This window comes from Pseudophryne corroboree, chromosome 4, assembly GCF_028390025.1.
Source record: "Pseudophryne corroboree isolate aPseCor3 chromosome 4, aPseCor3.hap2, whole genome shotgun sequence".
NCBI classification, from domain to species: Eukaryota; Metazoa; Chordata; class Amphibia; order Anura; family Myobatrachidae; genus Pseudophryne; species Pseudophryne corroboree.
Window position 1 is genome coordinate 177644315 of NC_086447.1, and position 19376 is coordinate 177663690.

The 19376-nt window shown below is 45.5% G+C and overlaps 1 protein-coding gene across 3 annotated transcripts in view; it reads left to right on the forward strand.

The window, feature by feature from the left end:
- TFDP2 (transcription factor Dp-2) overlaps window positions 1–19376 on the forward strand; it is a 112743-nt gene that overhangs the window by 54396 nt on the left and 38971 nt on the right. For 2 of the 3 annotated variants that reach the window (XM_063915581.1, XM_063915582.1), the window contains exons 3-5: window positions 15287–15411; window positions 15815–15862; window positions 17286–17448. In XM_063915581.1, the coding sequence (XP_063771651.1) occupies window positions 15287–15411; window positions 15815–15862; window positions 17286–17448 (336 nt within the window). Of the gene's footprint in view, window positions 1–14345; window positions 14624–15286; window positions 15412–15814; window positions 15863–17285; window positions 17449–19376 lie in introns of those variants that run through there. The other variant, XM_063915583.1, reaches the window with a different exon arrangement.

A 19376-nucleotide genomic window follows, 5' to 3' on the forward strand; every position in this document is an offset into this window, starting at 1 on the left:
TTCCAGAAGAGGTCATTCCTACACTGGTTAAAGCCAGGAAGGAGGTGACTGCACAACATTATCACCGCATTTGGAGAAAATATGTTGCGTGGTGTGAGGCCAGGAAGGCCCCCACGGAGGAATTTCAATTGGGTCGATTCCTACATTTCCTGCAAACAGGATTGTCTATGGGCCTCAAGTTGGGGTCCATTAAGGTTCAAATTTCGGCCCTGTCGATTTTCTTCCAGAAAGAATTGGCTTCAGTTCCTGAAGTCCAGACTTTTGTAAAAGGAGTACTACATATACAGCCCCCGGTTGTGCCCCCAGTGGCTCCGTGGGACCTTAATGTAGTTTTGGATTTTCTCAAATCCCATTGGTTTGAGCCACTCAAATCGGTGGATTTGAAATATTTTACATGGAAAGTAACCATGCTACTGGCCCTGGCTTCAGCCAGGAGAGTGTCAGAATTGGCGGCTTTATCGTATAAAAGCCCATATCTGATTTTCCATTCGGACAGGGCAGAACTGCGGACGCGTCCTCATTTTCTGCCTAAGGTGGTGTCAGCGTTTCACCTGAACCAGCCTATTGTGGTGCCTGCGGCTACTAGCGATTTGGAGGATTCCAAGTTGCTGGACGTTGTCAGGGCATTGAAAATATATATTTCAAGGACGGCTGGAGTCAGAAAATCTGACTCGCTGTTTATACTATATGCACCCAACAAGCTGGGTGCTCCTGCTTCTAAGCAGACGATTGCTCGTTGGATTTGTAGCACAATTCAACTTGCACATTCTGTGGCAGGCCTGCCACAGCCTAAATCTGTCAAGGCCATTCCACAAGGAAGGTGGGCTCATCCTGGGCGGCTGCCCGAGGGGTCTCGGCATTACAACTCTGCCGAGCAGCTACGTGGTCGGGGGAGAACACGTTTGTAAAATTCTACAAATTTGATACCCTGGCTAAAGAGGACCTGGAGTTCTCTCATTCGGTGCTGCAGAGTCATCCGCACTCTCCCGCCCGTTTGGGAGCTTTGGTATAATCCCCATGGTCCTGACGGAGTCCCCAGCATCCACTAGGACGTTAGAGAAAATAAGATTTTACTTACCGATAAATCTATTTCTCGTAGTCCGTAGTGGATGCTGGGCGCCCATCCCAAGTGCGGATTGTCTGCAATACTTGTACATAGTTATTGTTACAAAAAAATCGGGTTGTTCTTGTTGTGAGCCGTCTGTTCAGAGGCTCCTACGTTGTCATACTGTTAACTGGGTTCAGATCACAAGTTGTACGGTGTGATTGGTGTGGCTGGTATGAGTCTTACCCGGGATTCAAAATCCTTCCTTATTGTGTACGCTCGTCCGGGCACAGTATCCTAACTGAGGCTTGGAGGAGGGTCATAGGGGGAGGAGCCAGTGCACACCACCTGATACTAAAGCTTTATTTTTGTGCCCTGTCTCCTGCGGAGCCGCTAATCCCCATGGTCCTGACGGAGTCCCCAGCATCCACTACGGACTACGAGAAATAGATTTATCGGTAAGTAAAATCTTATTTTCTTTCAACCTCTATCAAGCATTACTGTATATTTATACGGGTGGTTATGCATAGTTTAAGGTCTATGATTGTTGTGTTCAATATCTCCCTCTAGTGGAGTTTGTTGTCATTTACACCAAAAAACCCTACAGTTGCCTCAGTACGCTTTATATTCTTTGCCTAATTTTAGCAAATGAGTTAAATTACTTATGATGATTAACAAGGAAGGAACCTTGTTACCATGAACACTGTATCTTGTTATTTTAGATTTCCACGCAAACTCCTATTTTATTTTGACATTCCTACAAACTGATTAGAATTGAGCTGTAGTTGATATAAGTGGTGAATTTTAGGCACTTCACAGAGGCGAGGAAGAAAAATATGGTAAATGGAGGCAGAAACAACCCTTTCCCAATGCACCACATTCGATTGTGTTAAGGGCCCTACACACACTGGCCGACATGACTGCACGATATGAACGATCTCGTTCATTAATGAACGAGATAACGTTCATATCGTGCAGTGTGGAGGCTCCAGCGATGAACGATGCGCGGCCCCGTGCTCGTTCATCTCTGGTCCCCCGTCGGCTGTACATGCAGGCCAATATGGACGATCTCGTCCATATTTGCCTGCACTTCAGTGCAGCCGGGTGATGGGGGGAGTGAAGAAACTTCACTCCCCCCGTCACTGCCCCCCCCGCCGCCGGGTCGCCCGTCGGCCGTATCCGCCGCCGGACAGCTCGGCGGCGGATCGGCCAGTGTGTAGGACCTATTACTGTTTAGTGATAGATAACACTTACATGGAAAAATATGTTACTGTATTATTACTCGTAGGACAGAATTCAATTGTTTTTGGGTGCCTAAAGCTCCTGCCTAAAGTTATGGGAGCTGTTCAGTTGTTTGCGCCGATGGGCTCCTGTTAATTCTGCTTTCACCCTCCTGAGGTGGCAGGCAGAAATCCACCCAAAAGTGGGCTTTGGACACTCAAACTGCCGTTTCAGCAGTGCGCCCAATACTTTGCAGTTGTTTATGCATCCAAACTCTGTGCATGTAAGCTAGACAGTCGCGATAAGTAGACTAATGAGCACTTGCGGCACTGTAGAACAATTATCACCCATTACTTAAACCTTACCAAAAACAATTGAATTCGCCGCATAATATACCCTGATTCGTTATAATGCCCATAATTGTTATTTTTAGAATGCAGCAAATGCATGAAACTTTTGAAGCATATTATACAGCCCACACAGAATTAGAACCTCATGCTGAATCTTTTTATTGTGCAAATAGTCACTAAAAAAAAAAGTAATTACTAGGGGCACATCTTTAAAACCTGGGACTATGTCTCTCACAGTTCTGACACAGCCCCCTGCCATTCCCCTCACAGCTCTCACTGGCTGCCTGACAAGATACAACCACCTATCACCTCACCTCACAGCCTTCACTTTCTTCATGACAGAACACCGCCTCTTACCACCTCCCCTCACAGCTTGTCAGTCTGCTCTTTCATCTGTGCGCCTCTTTTATGTGGTGATAATACGGCAATAACTACTAACACCCTATACTACAGAAAGTGGAGATCGCAAACCACGGGTGGGGACGGCAGAGAGCAGTCTGTTTTAGCGGGGCACCACCATAAGGGCAGGGCACATTTTGGGCGGGGCGCAGTGTTCCGCTGAAACAGCCTAGCGTGAAGAGTAGGCTGCCATGTCACTCATTCCTACACATTTTAGAAGTTATGGGGATAAAAAAAAGTATTATCATATTCAAGTCCAGATTTTATTATGGAAACTTACTGAGAAAAATACACATACATAGGCATGCAGACATAAGGTCCAGGCTGTGCTCATGCACACCATAATGTTGGGTGCCATTTTGTCCACAAAATGACTCGTGCCGCCAGCATTTCCGATAAGACGATTGTCCATGACTGACCTAATGGTTCACAAGACATAGCAGGGCAATACCCCCCCCCCCCTCCTCCCCCCTTTTATTTTTCATGCTAATTAATTCCACACCCAAAGAGCTAAGGGCAGAGGAGTACAGTGAGTTTTACATGTACTATATAAAATACGTTATGCAGTTATCAGGCTTGGACTGGCCCACAGGGGTACAGGGGAAACCACCGGTGGGCCCCACTGCCCGTGGGCCCACCTCCTGCTCTAAGATTCAGGTTCCAGACTGTGCACTTGAATTATACATTATACATATGTTACCTTATACTGGACTGTGGTGTATTTCAGTGATTTTCAACCTTTTTTTTACTCGCGGCACACCGAACACTTTTTTTAAAATTGCCAAGGCACACCATCCGTTCTCCACAGAAAAACAAAACAAAAAAAAACACACATTGGCCCTCACATTAAAAAAACAAAAAATCCACACATACATTGTTTCTCTAACGTCCTAGTGGATGCTGGGGACTCCGTAAGGACCATGGGGAATAGACGGGCTCCGCAGGAGACATGGGCACTTTAAGAAAGAATTTGTATTCTGGTGTGCTCTGGCTCCTCCCTCTATGTCCCTCCTCCAGACCTCAGTTTGAATCTGTGCCAGGACGAGCTGGGTGCTGTTCAGTGAGCTCTCCTGAGCTTGCTGTAAGAAAGTATTTTGTTAGGTTTTTTATTTTCAGGGAGCTCTGCTGGCAACAGACTCCCTGCATCGTGGGACTGAGGGGAGAGAAGCAGCCCTACTCTCTGAAGATAGGTCCTGCTTCTTAGGCTACTGGACACCATTAGCTCCAGAAGGATCGTACACAGGATCTCACCCTCGTCGTCCGATCCCAGAACCGCGCCGCCGTCCCCCTCGCAGAGCCGGAAGACAGAAGCCGGGTGAGCATAAGAAGCAAGAAGACTTCGAAATCGGCGGCAGAATACTCCAGTCTTCACTGAGGTAGCGCACAGCACTGCAGCTGTGCGCCATTGCTCCAAACACACCTCACATACTCCGGTCACTGTAGAGGGCGCAGAGGGGGGGGGGGGGGGGCGCCCTGGGCAGCAATTGGGACCTCTTTGGCAAAAGTTTAGCATATATACAGTTGGGCACTGTATATATGTATGAGCCCCCGCCAAGAAAATGTATATTTAAGCGGGACAGGAGCCCGCCGTCGAGGGGGCGGGGCTTCTTCCTCAGCACTCACCAGCGCCATGTTTTTCTCCACAGCACCGCTGAGAGGAAGCTCCCCAGCCTCTCCCCTGCAGATACACGGTAGAAGAGGGTAAAAAGAGAGGGGGGGCACATAATTAGGCGCAAAAATCATTATAAACAGCAGCTACTGGGTTAACATTAAGTTACTGTGTTATTCCTGGGTTAATAGCGCTGGGGTGTGTGCTAGCATACTCTCTCTCTGTCTCTCCAAAGGGCCTTGTGGAGGAATTGTCTTCAGATGAGCATTCCCTGAGTGTGTGGTGTGTCGGTACGTGTGTGTCGACATGTCTGAGGTAAAAGGCTCCCCTAAGGAGGAGATGGAGCAAATATGTGTGTGAGGGGTGTCTCCGTCGACAACGCCAACACCTGTTTGGATATGTGTAATTAAGTGCTAAGGTAAATTTATTGTACAAAAGATTAGAGAACACACAGTGAATCTACACAGGTCTGTCCCTATGTCGCAGAGACCTTCAGAGTCTCACAATGCTCACTATCCAAAATAATAGACACTGATATCGACACGGAGTCTGACTCCAGTGTCGACTACGATAATGCAAAGTTACAGCCAAAATGGCAGGAAAGTATTCAATATATGATTATTGGAATAAAGGATGATTTGCATATCACTGATGACTCATCTGTCCCTGACACAAGGGTACACATGTTAAGGGGAAGAAAGCCGAGGTAAATTTCCCTCCTCTCATGAAGAAAAAGAGCGGGAATCTCCAGTCAAGAAGCTGCAGCTTCCCACAAAGAATTCTCAGGGAGTATCCTTCCCCAACTAGGGCCAGGATACGATGGGAATCTTCCCCTAGGGTGTCACGTTTGCCCAAAAGGTAGCCCTGACTTAACAGCTATCCTCAGGGATCCTGCAGATAGCGTGCACATTCTGGTACACTACTCAGACCGGCGATTGTGTCGGCATGGGTTTATATCGCTGTAGCAGCGTGGACAGGTACCTTATCAGCAGAGATTGAGACCCTAGTATGTGTGTGTGTGTATGTATGTATGTATATATATATATATACATATATATATATATATATATATATATATATATATATATATATATATAGATATATATATATATATATATATTAAAGATGCTGTCTTAAGATATATATATAAAACAGGCCCAAAAAGGCATTAGTCTACTGGGTTCTAGAGTCAACGCTATGTCGATTTCTGCTTGACGTGTCCTGTAGATATGCAATGGACAGGTGATGCCGACTTAAGAGGCATATGGAAGGCTGAGGATTGTGTGGAGAAGGGATCTCGGACCTGATCTCCACAGCTATGGCTGGTAATTCTGATCTTTTGCCTTATATTCCTGCACAGCCTAGGAAAGCCCCACATTATCAAATGCAGCCTTTCGATCACAAAGAAACAAGAAAGTCCGAGGTACGTCCTTTCTTGCCAGAGGCAGGGGCAGAGGAAAGAAGCTGCACAACACAGCTAGTTCCCAGGAACAGAAGTCCTCCCCGGCCTCTACAAAATCAACCGCATGTCGCTGGGGCTCCACAGGCGGAGCTAGGCCCGGTGGGGGCACGTCTTCGTAATTTCAGCCACAAGTGGGTTCACTCCATGTTGGATCCCTGGGCAATATTGTGTCTCAGGGATACAAGCTGGACTTTGAGGAGATGCCCCCTCACCGACGGCCCTGCCGGCTTCCCCCCACGAGAGGGAAATAGTGTTAATTGCAATTCACAAATTGTATCTTCAACAGGTGGTGGTCAAGGTTCCCCTCCTTCAACAAGGAGAGGGTTATTATTCGACCATGTTGTAGTCCCGAAACCGGACGGTTCGGTCAGACCCATATTGAATTTAAAATCCCTGAACATATACCTGAAAGGGTTCAAGTTCAAAATGAAATCGCTAAGAGCGGTCATAGCAAGCCTGAAAGGGGGAGATTTTATGGTGTCTCTGGACATAAAGGATGCATACCGTCATGTCCCCGTTTCTCCACCTCATCAGGCGTACCTCAGATTTGCGGTACAGGATTGTCATTACCAATTTCAGACGTTGCCGTTTGGTCTCTCCACGGCCCCGAGAATCTTCACCAAGGTAATGGCGGAAATGATGGTGCTCCTGCGGAAGCAAGGTGTCACAATTATCCCGTACTGGGACGATCTCCTCATAAAAGCGAGATCAAGAGAGCAGTTGCATAACAGCGTATCACTTTCTCTGGAAGTGTAACGACAACACGGCTGGATTCTATATATTCCAAAATCGCAGTTGGTTCCTATGGCTCATCTGCCTTTCCTAGGCATGATTCTAGACAAAAGGGTTTATCTCCCGATAGAGCTCAGGAGCTCATGACACTGGTCAGGAACCTATTAAAACCAAAACAGGTGTCAGTGCATCACTGCACTCGAGTCCTGGGAAGGATGGTGGCATCATACGAGGCCATTCCTTTCGGCAGGTTCCATGCGAGGACCTTTCAATGGGACTTACTGGACAAGTGGTCCGGATCACATCTTCAGATGCATTGGTTAATCACCCTATCCCCCAGGGCCAGGGTGTCTCTCCTGTGGTGGCTGCAGAGTGCTCATCTTCTCGAGGGCCGCAGATTCGGCATTCAGTACTGGATCCTGGTGACTACGGATGCAAGCCTCCGAGGGTGGGGAGCAGTCACACAGGGAAAAAAGTTCCAAGCTCTGTGGGTAAGTCAGGAGACTTGCCTTCACATCAACATCCTGGAACTAAGGGCCGTATACAACGCCCTACGTCAAGCGGAGACCCTGCTTCGCGACCAACCGGTTCTGATTCAGTCAGAAGCCACCAGAATTCTTCGCTGGGCGGAGAATCACGTAAGCGCACTGTCAGCAGTGTTCATCCCGGGAGTGGACAACTGGGAAGCAGACTTCCTCAGCAGGCACGACCTCCACCCGGGAGAGTGGGGACTTCATCAAGAAGTCTTCACGCAGATTGCAAGTCGGTGGGAACTGCCACAGGTGGATATGATGGCATCCCGCCTCAACAAAACAAGGTATTGCGCCAGGTCATGAGACCCTCAGGCGATAGCTGTGGATGCACTGGTGACACCGTGGGTGTTCCAGTCGGTCTATTTATTTCCTCCTCTTCCTCTCATACCCAAGGTGCTGAGGATAATAAGAAAAAGAGGAGTGAGAACAATCCTCATTGTTCCAGATTGGCCACGAAGGACCTGGTATCCAGATCTGCAAGAAATGCTCACAGAGGACCCGTGGCCTCTTCCTCTAAGACAGGACCTGTTGCAACAGGGGCCCTGTCTGTTCCAAGACTTACCGCGGCAGCGTTAGACGGCATGGCGGTTGAACGCCGTATCCTAGCTGAAAAGGGCATTCCGGACGAGGTCATTCCTACGCGGATAAAGGCTAGGAAGGACGTGACAGCTAAACATTATCACCGTATATGGCGAAAATATGTTTCTTGGTGTGAGGCCAGGAATGCTCCTACAGAGGAATTCCAGCTGGGCCGTTTCCTTCACTTCCTACAGTCAGGAGTGAATTTGGGCCTAAAATTGGGTTCCATTAAGGTCCAGATTTCGGCCCTATCCATTTTCTTTCGAAAAGAGTTGGCTTCTCTACCAGAAGTTCAGACGTTTGTAAGGGAGTGCTGCATATTCAGCCTCCTTTTGTGCCTCCAGTGGCACCTTGGGATCTTAACGTGGTGTTAAGTTTCCTGAAATCACACTGGTTTGAACCACTTAAAATGGTGGAGTTAAAATATCTCACGTGGAAAGTGGTCATGCTATTAGCCTTGGCTTCGGCTAGGCGTGTGTCAGAATTAGCGGTTTTGTCACATAAAAGCCCCTATCTGGTTTTCCATATGGATAGAGCAGACTTGCGGACCCGTCCACAATTTCTGTCAAAAGTGGTGTCATCTTTTCATATGAACCAACCTATTGTGGTGCCTGTGGCTACTCGTGACTTGGAGGATTCCGAGTTACTGGATGTGGTCAGGGCTTTGAAGGTTTATGTAGCCAGAACGGCTAGAGTCAGGAAAACGGGGTCACTGTTTCTTCTGTATGCATCCAACAAGCTGGGTGCTCCTGCTTCAAAGCAAACTATCGCTCGCTGGATCTGTAACACGATTCAGCAGGCTCATTCTGCGGCTGGATTGCCGCGGCCAAAATAAGTTAAAGCCCATTCCACTAGAAAGGTGGGCTCTTCTTGGGCGGCTGCCCGAGGGGTCTCGGCATTACAACTATGCCGAGCTGCTACTTGGTCAGGTTCAAACACTTTTGCAAAGTTCTACAAGTTTGATACCCTGGCTGAGGAGGACCTATTGTTTGCTCAATCGGTGCTGCAGAGTCATCCGCACTCTCCCACCCGTTTGGGAGCTTTGGTATAATCCCCATGGTCCTTACGGAGTCCCCAGCATCCACTAGGACGTTAGAGAAAATAAGATTTTACTTACCGGTAAATCTATTTCTCGTAGTCCGTAGTGGATGCTGGGCGCCCGTCCCAAGTGCGGACTTTTTCTGCAATACTTGTATATAGTTATTGCTGCAATAAGGGCTATGTTATTGTTGCATCAGGGTTGAACTGATGCTCTGTTGTTGTTCATACTGTTGACTGGGTAAGTTTATCACAAGTTATACGGTGTGATTGGTGTGGCTGGTATGAGTCTTGCCCTGGATTTCCAAAATCCTTTCCTTGTACTGTCAGCTCTTCCGGGCACAGTTTCTCTAACTGAGATCTGGAGGAGGGACATAGAGGGAGGAGCCAGAGCACACCAGAATCTAAATTCTTTCTTGAAGTGCCCATGTCTCGTGCGGAGCCCGTCTATTCCCCATGGTCCTTACGGAGTCCCCAGCATCCACTACGAGAAATAGATTTACCGGTAAGTAAAATCTTATTATTTTTTGTGTGTAGGCTAATCACATTGCTCCTCACATGAATTATGTTGCTCCCCACATGAACTCACATTGTTCCCCCCATAAATCCTAATGCTCCACACAGGAGAAATAACATAACAAATATTAGCCCCTACCGGTCAGCTGTCCTCCTCCCTGTCCCTCACTGGTGGGGGTTGTTCATAGTGGAGTGCTGCGAATACTGAACAGCGGGCGGTCAGGCAGGTGTTTGATGTGGGTGGGCAAGGAAAGCAGTGGATACAGGCTAGTGGGCTGGCTGGGTGGCGAGAAGCGGCGGCCGTGACCTATGATATCACACCGCCGCATCATCAAGGCATAGGTCACGGCCAGAGCATAACTGATCCTCTAAGAAGAGCCCGGGCCAACAGTTCACTCTGAAGGTGCAGGAAGCTGCTCTGGTTCCGCGGCACACCTTGCAACTGGTCGCGGCACACTAGTGTGCCATGGCACACTGGTTGAAAAAGCCTGGTGTATTTTCTACAGTGCATTGTTAATCTGTTATTAAACTGGTACATTATCATGCATGCAGCAGTTGAATTTACTGTATATATATATTTATGAAGAGGCCCAGACATTGCACTCTCTAATGGTTAGTCAAACCAATGAGGTGGCAGGCCACACCCCCTCTGCGGAGTGGCCACAGCCCTAAACATGGACCCCTACCACTGCATTCCCCAGGTGGGCCCTACATTCCCCAGTCCGACACGGTTTGGCATAATAGTTATTGGGGAAAGAGTTTGGGGATGATATCACGGGGGAGGAAATTGGGTGAGACATAGCCATTGGGTGAGAGTATACCTGCCTAGGTTCCCTTCCGTGCACACCCTTGTGAAATGAGCTGCACATCACAAACAAATGTACCCACAGTTGGATTCTTGCTATTTTATCCATTTTGGGTGGATTGCCTTTGCGGTGAGCAGAAACTAGCAAACTAATTATATTTTCTCAAATGTCAAACTCTACTGAAAACAAACAAAAATAGGTATTTTTGTGTTATGCTACATAAATAATTACTGCTATTGATGGAATAGGAGTAGCCCAAAGAGTGCCAAAACACAGGAAGCTCAGCAGCGAAGGGGTTAAGCACTGTGGAAGTTTACACTGATTTTATAATCTAAAGGAGACAAAAATAATAATGATTTTATTTATATAGCGCTTTCTCCAATAGGACTAAAGGTACTTAACAGATAGAATGAACATAATACACTACAGAAACAATGAAGTACATAAAATACAGAGAGCATGGAGAAGCAATTCGGTCCATATTTTTCACCTATGTGAGAGAACGAGACTTGGGGATTCGCCCTATTCAATAGCATGCCCCCGTGCCTAGGCGAAAAATTCAGCAGGAGCGAAAATCATGTGGATCAGCGAATCCACATGTGTTCTTACCTGTGCTAGTGAAAACGCAGGCCATTTTCAATGATTTTGAGGCTTTTTTTGCCAATGCCTTTTCACAAAAAAAAAAAAAAAGGGTTAAAAGGCATTGGTGAAAATATCCCTAAAAAACGGGTGAAAAAGGGGATTCAATTGAATAGGCAGAGGGGCAAAATCAACAGCTCTGAGATGACCGCAGCAAATTGCATACTTCCTAAAGGGACAATTAAGGAAATGCGGAGTAAATCAAATACAGCTCCCTGTAATGTGTGGCATGTCTCCTATTTATATTGGCTCATGCAGAGGTGCTCTTGATAAGTAATGTAATCAACCAAAAATGTAGAAAAAATTACTTTTCACTTAATTTACTACCACAAAACAGTGATGGTGATAATGTTTTTAACTGCCTCCTCCACTTCTACGGTATGCCCATGATTTATCTTAAAATTACTTATAGAAGAATATTAAGTTTAATAAAAAAATAAAAAAAGTAATCTATACATGTATATTTCTCTGACGTTTGTGCTTTTATATATGCAATATCCCTTTCGGCCAGTGGGAGGCACAAATGTGTCAGAACTGGTGTTCTCTGGAGACGGCTGAGCAGTACTTTGGTCTGGCCATCTTTTTTAGAAATATTTTATTATGCTAAAACATTATTATGCTAAAACATTGCTATTTATATTCTAAAACATTGTTTCGTCTTTAGGCCCAAAACATTTTTATCATCTTCTTTAATTGATACAGTGCTAACATTCATTATAGTTGGGAGATTCTGATAGTTATGTGTACAGCCTGTATTATCCATGCAATTCATTGTATAGAGACTGTGGGTCCTATACATTAATAATCGCAGCACTGCTATGATTTATGAAGTCAGTATCGTATTCTGAATGAAATATCCATAGTATGTACTAAAGTTAACTCATAGGTACATTGGTTGCACTAACCGCTGTCCCTGCGAGTTATATCGCCTGCATGTTAGAGGAGTCTTTCACATTTGCGGAATCTGCACATTGTGTTAGATTCAGGAGTAGGACGGAGGTTACAAGAATGCCTTTATAGCAGTGGTTTCCAAACTTTTTTGAGTCACTGAGCCCTAGCGTATAGGAATCTTTTTCACGGAACCCCTAGGCCAAAAGTTTATTATTGAGAAATTCAGAAAAAAAATTACATGAGGTAAATTGTGTTTATATATCATTGTTAGTATCAGTTATGTGGTGAGGGTCAGGATTCACTTCTGTTTGTCCACGTATTTTATGATTGGATGCCACGAGCACTGGTTTTGTCTATTACATTGACTGTAAATAATTTGAATTGATCCTACACCACCAACCCTCATCAAGTGCCCCAAGGCACCCCAGGGTGCCTAGGCACACAGTTTGAGAACCACTGCTCTATAGACATAAAGCGGTTTATACCATCTGAGCATGGCGTAAACCAGCAGGGCAAAGTCCAAAAACTTTGCTTTTCAGAGTTTGCTACACAGGATTCATATCGTAGTCCCCATTTGATGATGATGGTGATATAGATCTGCACCAATAGTTAGCTTTTTGCGCAGTAAGCTGTTAGTACATAGCAGTGATGCATAAAATGATGCCGAAATTTGTTCCTGCATAATTTTATGAAAAAACTGCTTGATGAATAAGGCCATTGGTGGAACTAAATTATATTTAGTTTGTTGTCAATTTTATTTCTTGGAAAAAAAGAAGAGGGGGGGGGGGGGGGGGGCTGTGAATGCACCATTGCCTTGATAAATATGCAGGACATTATACTTACAAAGTACATGAGCATAACCTCTCCATGGAAAAAGGACTTTCGTGGGATTACCCATCCAAAACTCCGTGTGGAGAACTTTTGCCGATTGTAAGAATAGCCACTTGTTTGTTACCCCATTGTGTATCATGGACAGAAGGGGTTAAGTCGGGCTGTCGTTAAGCGTTGGGAAAGTAAAGTGAAATTTCTGTTTGTGAGAAAGCGTTCGGAATGTCTGACTGCACATGTGAAAATAATTCCTCTAACAAACCCGCTGAGCAGGAGAGACACAAGGTAATATTACCCGCGGTATTCTGGCAACTATTGCATGATAAGCAAACAGCTTAATTGGTTTTCACAGGGCCAGACGGCTGTGGCAGTATTTTCTTTAACAGTATTAGGGACCTGATTGGGAATTATTTGTTCCCATGTGTTAACACGCACACCCCTTAAGAGTGGAGTTAAAGCGGCAGACCGGTTTGCAAACCAAAATGTCCCTAAAACGTGCACTTCAAGTGAGGGCCATCTCTTACACACAGGCCATTCCTGGGCCTGAGCCAGTGGTTCACCTGTGACTGCAGCAGGAGGCGGTGACAGGACTGAGGCACGAGGCACATCTTGCAGCTAGCTCCTAGTGACGTAACAAGGCATACCCATGTATATTGGTTTAGGCCACAAAATTGTTCCTCCCATTGTGTATAAGCAATGGGCTGTCCACTGTAATACCTAGCATCAGAGTATTGTAACAGTAGGGGTTCTTTTTCTGTTGTTAAGCTGGGTAAACACTATACAATCTGTGCTGCAATCATGGTACCAGACTGCAGGACCATTGTGTAGTATGTACATTGATGAATTGTGTGGTCTCATATTCCCATCTGCTCTGGCCCCCATCTGCTGTGCCGCATGTCAGATGGGACTATGCGATGTTCGATGTGGTGCCATTACATTATAGTGTGTAGCAATCGATACATCAAATCGATCCGTTGCGAGATTGCCGCAAATAGCAAATGTGTATTTTGCTATCAAAACTAATCTTTAAAAACCTGTGTAAGCGTATGTGTTACTGGTACTACGCGGATCTTCTGTAGCTTTACGTAAGTCTGTAGTTACCTCTTGTGTTTTGTTTTTTTAATGAAGATATTTTATTCTTGTGAATTTGAACGCTATAGTAAACTGTTTTCACTAACACTTTCTGCAGAAATATTTGTGAATGTTGTCAATGTTCAAGATTGCCAATTCAGATGAGATTTTTCTCTATATGTGTCTAAGACCATTGAATAAATACTGCAGTGTAATTGGCAGATCCGCTGATACGCAGTGATTCTGTGCATGTATAAATGCTTACTGACTATAGTCTTGTCCTTGTCTGTGTGGCCTGGAACACGTAAGAAAAAAAATATTCAGACGATTGCTCCTTCCATTCCAGATCCTATGCATATAAATGCAAAGCATCTCCCATGTTACCAGAGCAGGTCAGAGCAGAGCACTACATCATCTCCATATTTACCCTGTAACGGTAAACAGCAGAACGACCTAGCCAGTAAATTGAGCTGAAACCATTTGTACAAACCCCTCCTACAGTCATGAATGGACAAAATACCTATATGCCAGTATGAAAGGTTTGTGCAGTGCAGGCTACGGCATTAAATGTTTTTGCAGCCGGAGAAGATGTATGAATGCTTGTCACTGTGCGGCTGTCTTTCTCTGTGGGTCTCTGAGACCTGCAGTAAAGCCTCCAGTGCAGGGTCGCAGCCTGGGGTCCCAGCTTAGCTTCCGGTGGAGATCAAAGCGGAGAGGTGGACGCGGGGGTCAGCCAAGAGCATCAGTGACGTGTGTTCTGGGGGGCCTCTGACTGGACTAGGAGGGATTGGACCATTTTTGGATCTCCCATGTGACCATCATTAGTCTTTATTCTATGCACCTGCTGTGGGCTTCTGGCTCACAACGATTAACCCATTAATGGCTGTACTGTTTGCAAAGTGAGGTAATGAGCTGAAATGTTTAGAGCAAATGTAACCTACAGAATGTTAGGTATGTGCCTTCTCTGGTAAAAAGACATGCACACATCGGCAATTTCAGCACGTTCCTTGTCCTCTGCAGTGTCTGTGAGAATATGTATGCGCCTGTGTCTTATACCGGTTCTGTTTTTGCCTCAAGGGCTGGTTGCAGGCCTTCTGCTGCTGTGTCTACCGTAACATTCGCGAAGAGACCTCCTGATCCGATTGTGGATTAGTCAGAACATGTATTTGTTAGCTTGTATTATGCTGAGAGGCTCCTGTGTGCAGCAATGGATGTAATGTGTCCCCTGCATATAGGATTACACGCTATTCTCCTTACTTTCATCACCTCTTTGCTGGCATTCTAACTGGGGAACTTTCCATCCTCAAAGCTAGCATCTCTTATATGACAAGAGAATGGCAGGGTAGTCTGGGACTTGTAGTTCAGTTACGACTGGAGAGTCACTCTTTGTCCATGTATGGCCTAATGAATTGGGAATGTAGAGAGTTTCTCTGTCTGAAGGAAAACTGAGGGCCAGTTCTGAGGAATTGCTGCTAGTTCACATGAGAACAGATAAACAGGATGACTGTGCTTTATACACTATGGTGGGTTCACTAATATAATGTCATTGTTTTGTTTGTCATTGTAGATTATAAGCACTCCCCAGAGACTGAGCGCGGGAGCAGATCTTCTCATAGGGAGACAGTTCACCGCAGCCACCTCAGCCATGGTCACTCAGAGCCACATCACAGATGCGACCAGCTGGATCCCGGGGTAATTGTCAGTGTGTGGTTCCTGCTTGTTAGGCAGTGAGGCCTTACTAATCTCTCTGCCCACTCTATAAATCTTGCTCCTCTATTGTTATATTGTGCATGTTGCCAGATTTTGCTGCTTTGCTATCACTCTGCAGAACTGTCTCTGGTTCTTACCCTGTCCCCCCGTCCCCCTCGATTCCTTTATAGGGGTAATAAAAAACACTGTTATTTCTTCTGCACCATTCAGATATTATATGTTTAAAGATGTATAGACGTGACAAATATGAGGAAAAACTATAGCAATAAGTGAATGGATAGAAGTATCATTGTCTCTACCTTTAGCAAATGCTCAAATAATAAGAATCTGCCTATTCTGCTCTTCTTTCCTATAGTTTTTGATGTGTACTTTTTCTTTAATGTAGGGATCGGAAACGGACCCGAGAATTCATAGAATCTGACTTCTCAGACAGGTAAGCAGTAGATAGCTAAACATGTGAATACACGTGGGAGGGAAAGGTAGACCTGGTGATATGGAGGGGAGTGTATGGGGCTCTCTATTATCAGAGATAGAAAGGTCATGCCATGGGACGGGTGGAAACTAGATCCAGGTATCCTGACGCTTGAGGGGTCTACGGAGGTAATTAATTTACTCCTATGGAAACAAAATACAGCTCTCTGGAGTTAAGATGTGCAAGCAGCGCTACAGAACTGTCTTCCCATAGAGAAAGATGGAACGTGTGCAAGAGGGACTCCATACCAGGAATAGGAGAGACTCCATACCAGGAATAGGAGAGACTCCATACCAGGAATAGGAAGAATTTGCCCAGAAAGTGCAGGTGGTTCATAGTGAACCGTAGTTGGCTGATTTTATTTTGTTACAGCATTTCTTGCTAAATGTCTATTTTCATTATCCTATGCAGTGTGTGCGCCAGATGATGCAAATAAGACTATAAACTACAGAACACGAAGTCTTGAAAGAAACTACGGATGCTATAAAGCCCCTCTCTCTGTGACCAGTAAACGTTGAGCAGTTCAGGCCAGTTGGTCCCTGGCAGCGTCCCGACTCTTTCACTTCTATTCACTGCCTCCGGCTATTCCTAACAAGGATTCTGGAACGAATCCCTGGGGATGCTTCTAGCGAGCGGCTCGCCACTGTGGCAACCACTTGTCAGGAAGTGCTTCTATCATCTGAGAATCTTTTTGTCTCTGCACACTGAATTTGCTGCAGCATATAGTAGCACTGAGTATTTGGGGTACATTCTGTGCAGTAGGCCTACAATTAGGTTCTGCACCCACTGTTTGTCCTCTATGTCCCTAACTAAATATATTATTTGATCCAAAACTAAACTAGGCTAAAAGTAGGTGTCAGTCACCTCCTGATTATTATTTTACATTTTCATAGCGTTAATACTTTTATGGGCTAATGCAAAGTTGAACGAGGGTCATGAGCGGACATGTCTTGTGTGTTCCTGCCAGAAGTGGGAAATTGCATTCACACAACGGTATGTGGTTAAAATACCGCCCGTCGGGATCCTGGCTGTCTCAATACCGACACCAGGATCCCGACAGGGGTACTATACCGGCGAAGTAGGTGATTTCCCTCTATAGAGGGAGAATAGAACCTGTGGCGAGCGAAGCCCCCTGCGAACATTCTGGCGCTCGGGATGCCGATGTCTGCATACTGACATTCGGCATCCCCCGCGCCAGCATCCCATACCGATCCCCCTTCAGCTAGTTCACGGTTTACAGCTATCCATGGAGATTACAACATGACTGTTCACTTGGATCGGTTAACTATGGATAGCTATTAATCTATGTAAGCCGTTATATTTACTAAGCTCTCCACCTCTGTGCGCTTTGTAATGGCTAATGCTAGTTTTCTGAAATCCACAGTAAGAGAAGCAAAAGAGGGGAGAAGAGTGGGAAGGGGCTGCGGCATTTCTCTATGAAGGTCTGTGAGAAGGTTCAAACCAAAGGGACCACGTCCTATAATGAGGTGGCTGATGAACTGGTGGCGGAATTCACCAACTCTGCGGGTCACCTAGCCACCGACTCCGTGAGTGACCTTTACATTCTTTACCTTGTTCTTCTGTGTCTTTCATCCCTTGATGGGTGAACCTTAGTAACTAACCTGCTCTGTGTCTGTCCTGATGTCCACAGATGTGATCTTTGTGCCTGCTAATTGTGTTGTCTAGTAAATAGCCAATGAAAGAAGAGACTTATTTTATTTAAAAACAATAAAGCAAGGGAGCAGTAACCCATAGCAACCAGTTGATTTTCTGTTGCTTTTTAAAAGCTGATTTAACAGCAAACAATCCCCCCCCCCCCCCCCCCCCCCTCAGCATTACCATAGCACATTTCCCGCCAAAGACGGAATAAGCTTATGGCAATGTCCACATAGTCTAGAACCAAAGCTTTATTCAGTAAAGCCTCTCTTGTCACTTTACAGACGTGTCACCTCTACGGAAGAGTGGTGCTGATCTGCGTGATGTGTAAATGTTGTTGCAAGGATAATTTATTGCAACCATTTAGCTCTGTGCATCTGGAGGCTCCTCACTGCTCTCTGGTTCTGCCAACTTTAACATAAATCAGTACCAATGTGACTATGGGGGAGATGCACCAAGGCTTGGAGAGAGATAACATATTAACCAATCAGCTCCTGACTGCCATGTTACCATGATTGGCTGGTATTTTATTTCCGTTTTTGGACCCTTTGGGGTATACAGTGCATCCGGAAAGTATTCACAGCGCTTCACTTTTTCCACGTTTTGTTATGTTACAGCCTTATTCCAAAATGGAATAAATTCATTTTTTCTCTCAAAATTCTACACACAATACTCCATAATGACAATGTGAAAAAGTAGTTTTTTTAGAGTTTTGCAAATTTATTAAAAATAAAATAACTAAGAAATCACATGTACAGTACATAAGTATTCACAGCCTTTGCTCAATACTTTGTTGATGTACCTTTGGCAGCAATTACAGCCTCAAGTATTTTTTAATATGATGCCACAAGCTTGGCACGCCTATTTTTGAGCAGTTTCGCCCATTCCTCTTTGCAGCACCTCTCAAGCTCCATCAGGTTGGATGGGAAGCGTTGGTGCACAGCCATTTTCAGGTCTCCCTAGAGATGTTCAATCGGATTCAAGTCTGGGCTCTGGCTGGGTCACTCAATAACATTCACAGAGTTGTCCTTAAGCCACTCCTTTGATATCTTGGCTGTGTACTAGAGTTGTTGTCCCGCTGAAAGATGAACCGCCACCCCAGTCTGCGGTCAAGAGTGCTCCGGAGCAGGTTTTCATCTAGGATGTGTCTGTACATTGCTGCATTCATCTTTCCCTCTATCCTGACTAGTCCCCCAGTTCCTTCAGCTGAAAAACATCCTCACAGCATGATGCTGCCACCACTATGCTTCACTGTAGGTGATGGTTTCTTCCACACATTACGCCTGGCATTCACGCCAAAGAGTTCAATCTTTGTCTCATCAGACCTGAGAATTTTGTTTCTCATGGTCTGAGAGTCCTTCAGGTGCATTTTGGCAAACTCTAGGCGGGCTGCCAGTGCTTTTTTTCTAAGGTTTGGCTTCCATCTGGCCCCTCTACCATACAGGCCTGATTGGTGGATTGCTACAGAGATGGTTGTCCTTCTGGAAGGTTCTCCTCTTTCCACAGTGGAATTCTATAGCTCTGACAGAGTGACCATCAGGTTCTTGGTTACCTCCGTGACTAGGGCCCTTCTCCTCCGATCTCTCAGTTTAGACGACCAGCCAGCTCTAGGAAGAATCATGGTGGTTCCAAACTGCTTCCATTTACAGATGATGGAGGCCACTGTGCTCATTGGGACCTTCAAAGCAGCAGATATTTTTCTGTACCCTTCCTCAGATTTGTTCCTCGAGACAATCCTGTCTCTGAGGTCTACAGAGAAATCCTTTGATTTCATGCTTGGTTTGTGCTCAGACATGCACTGTCAAGTGTGAGACCTTAC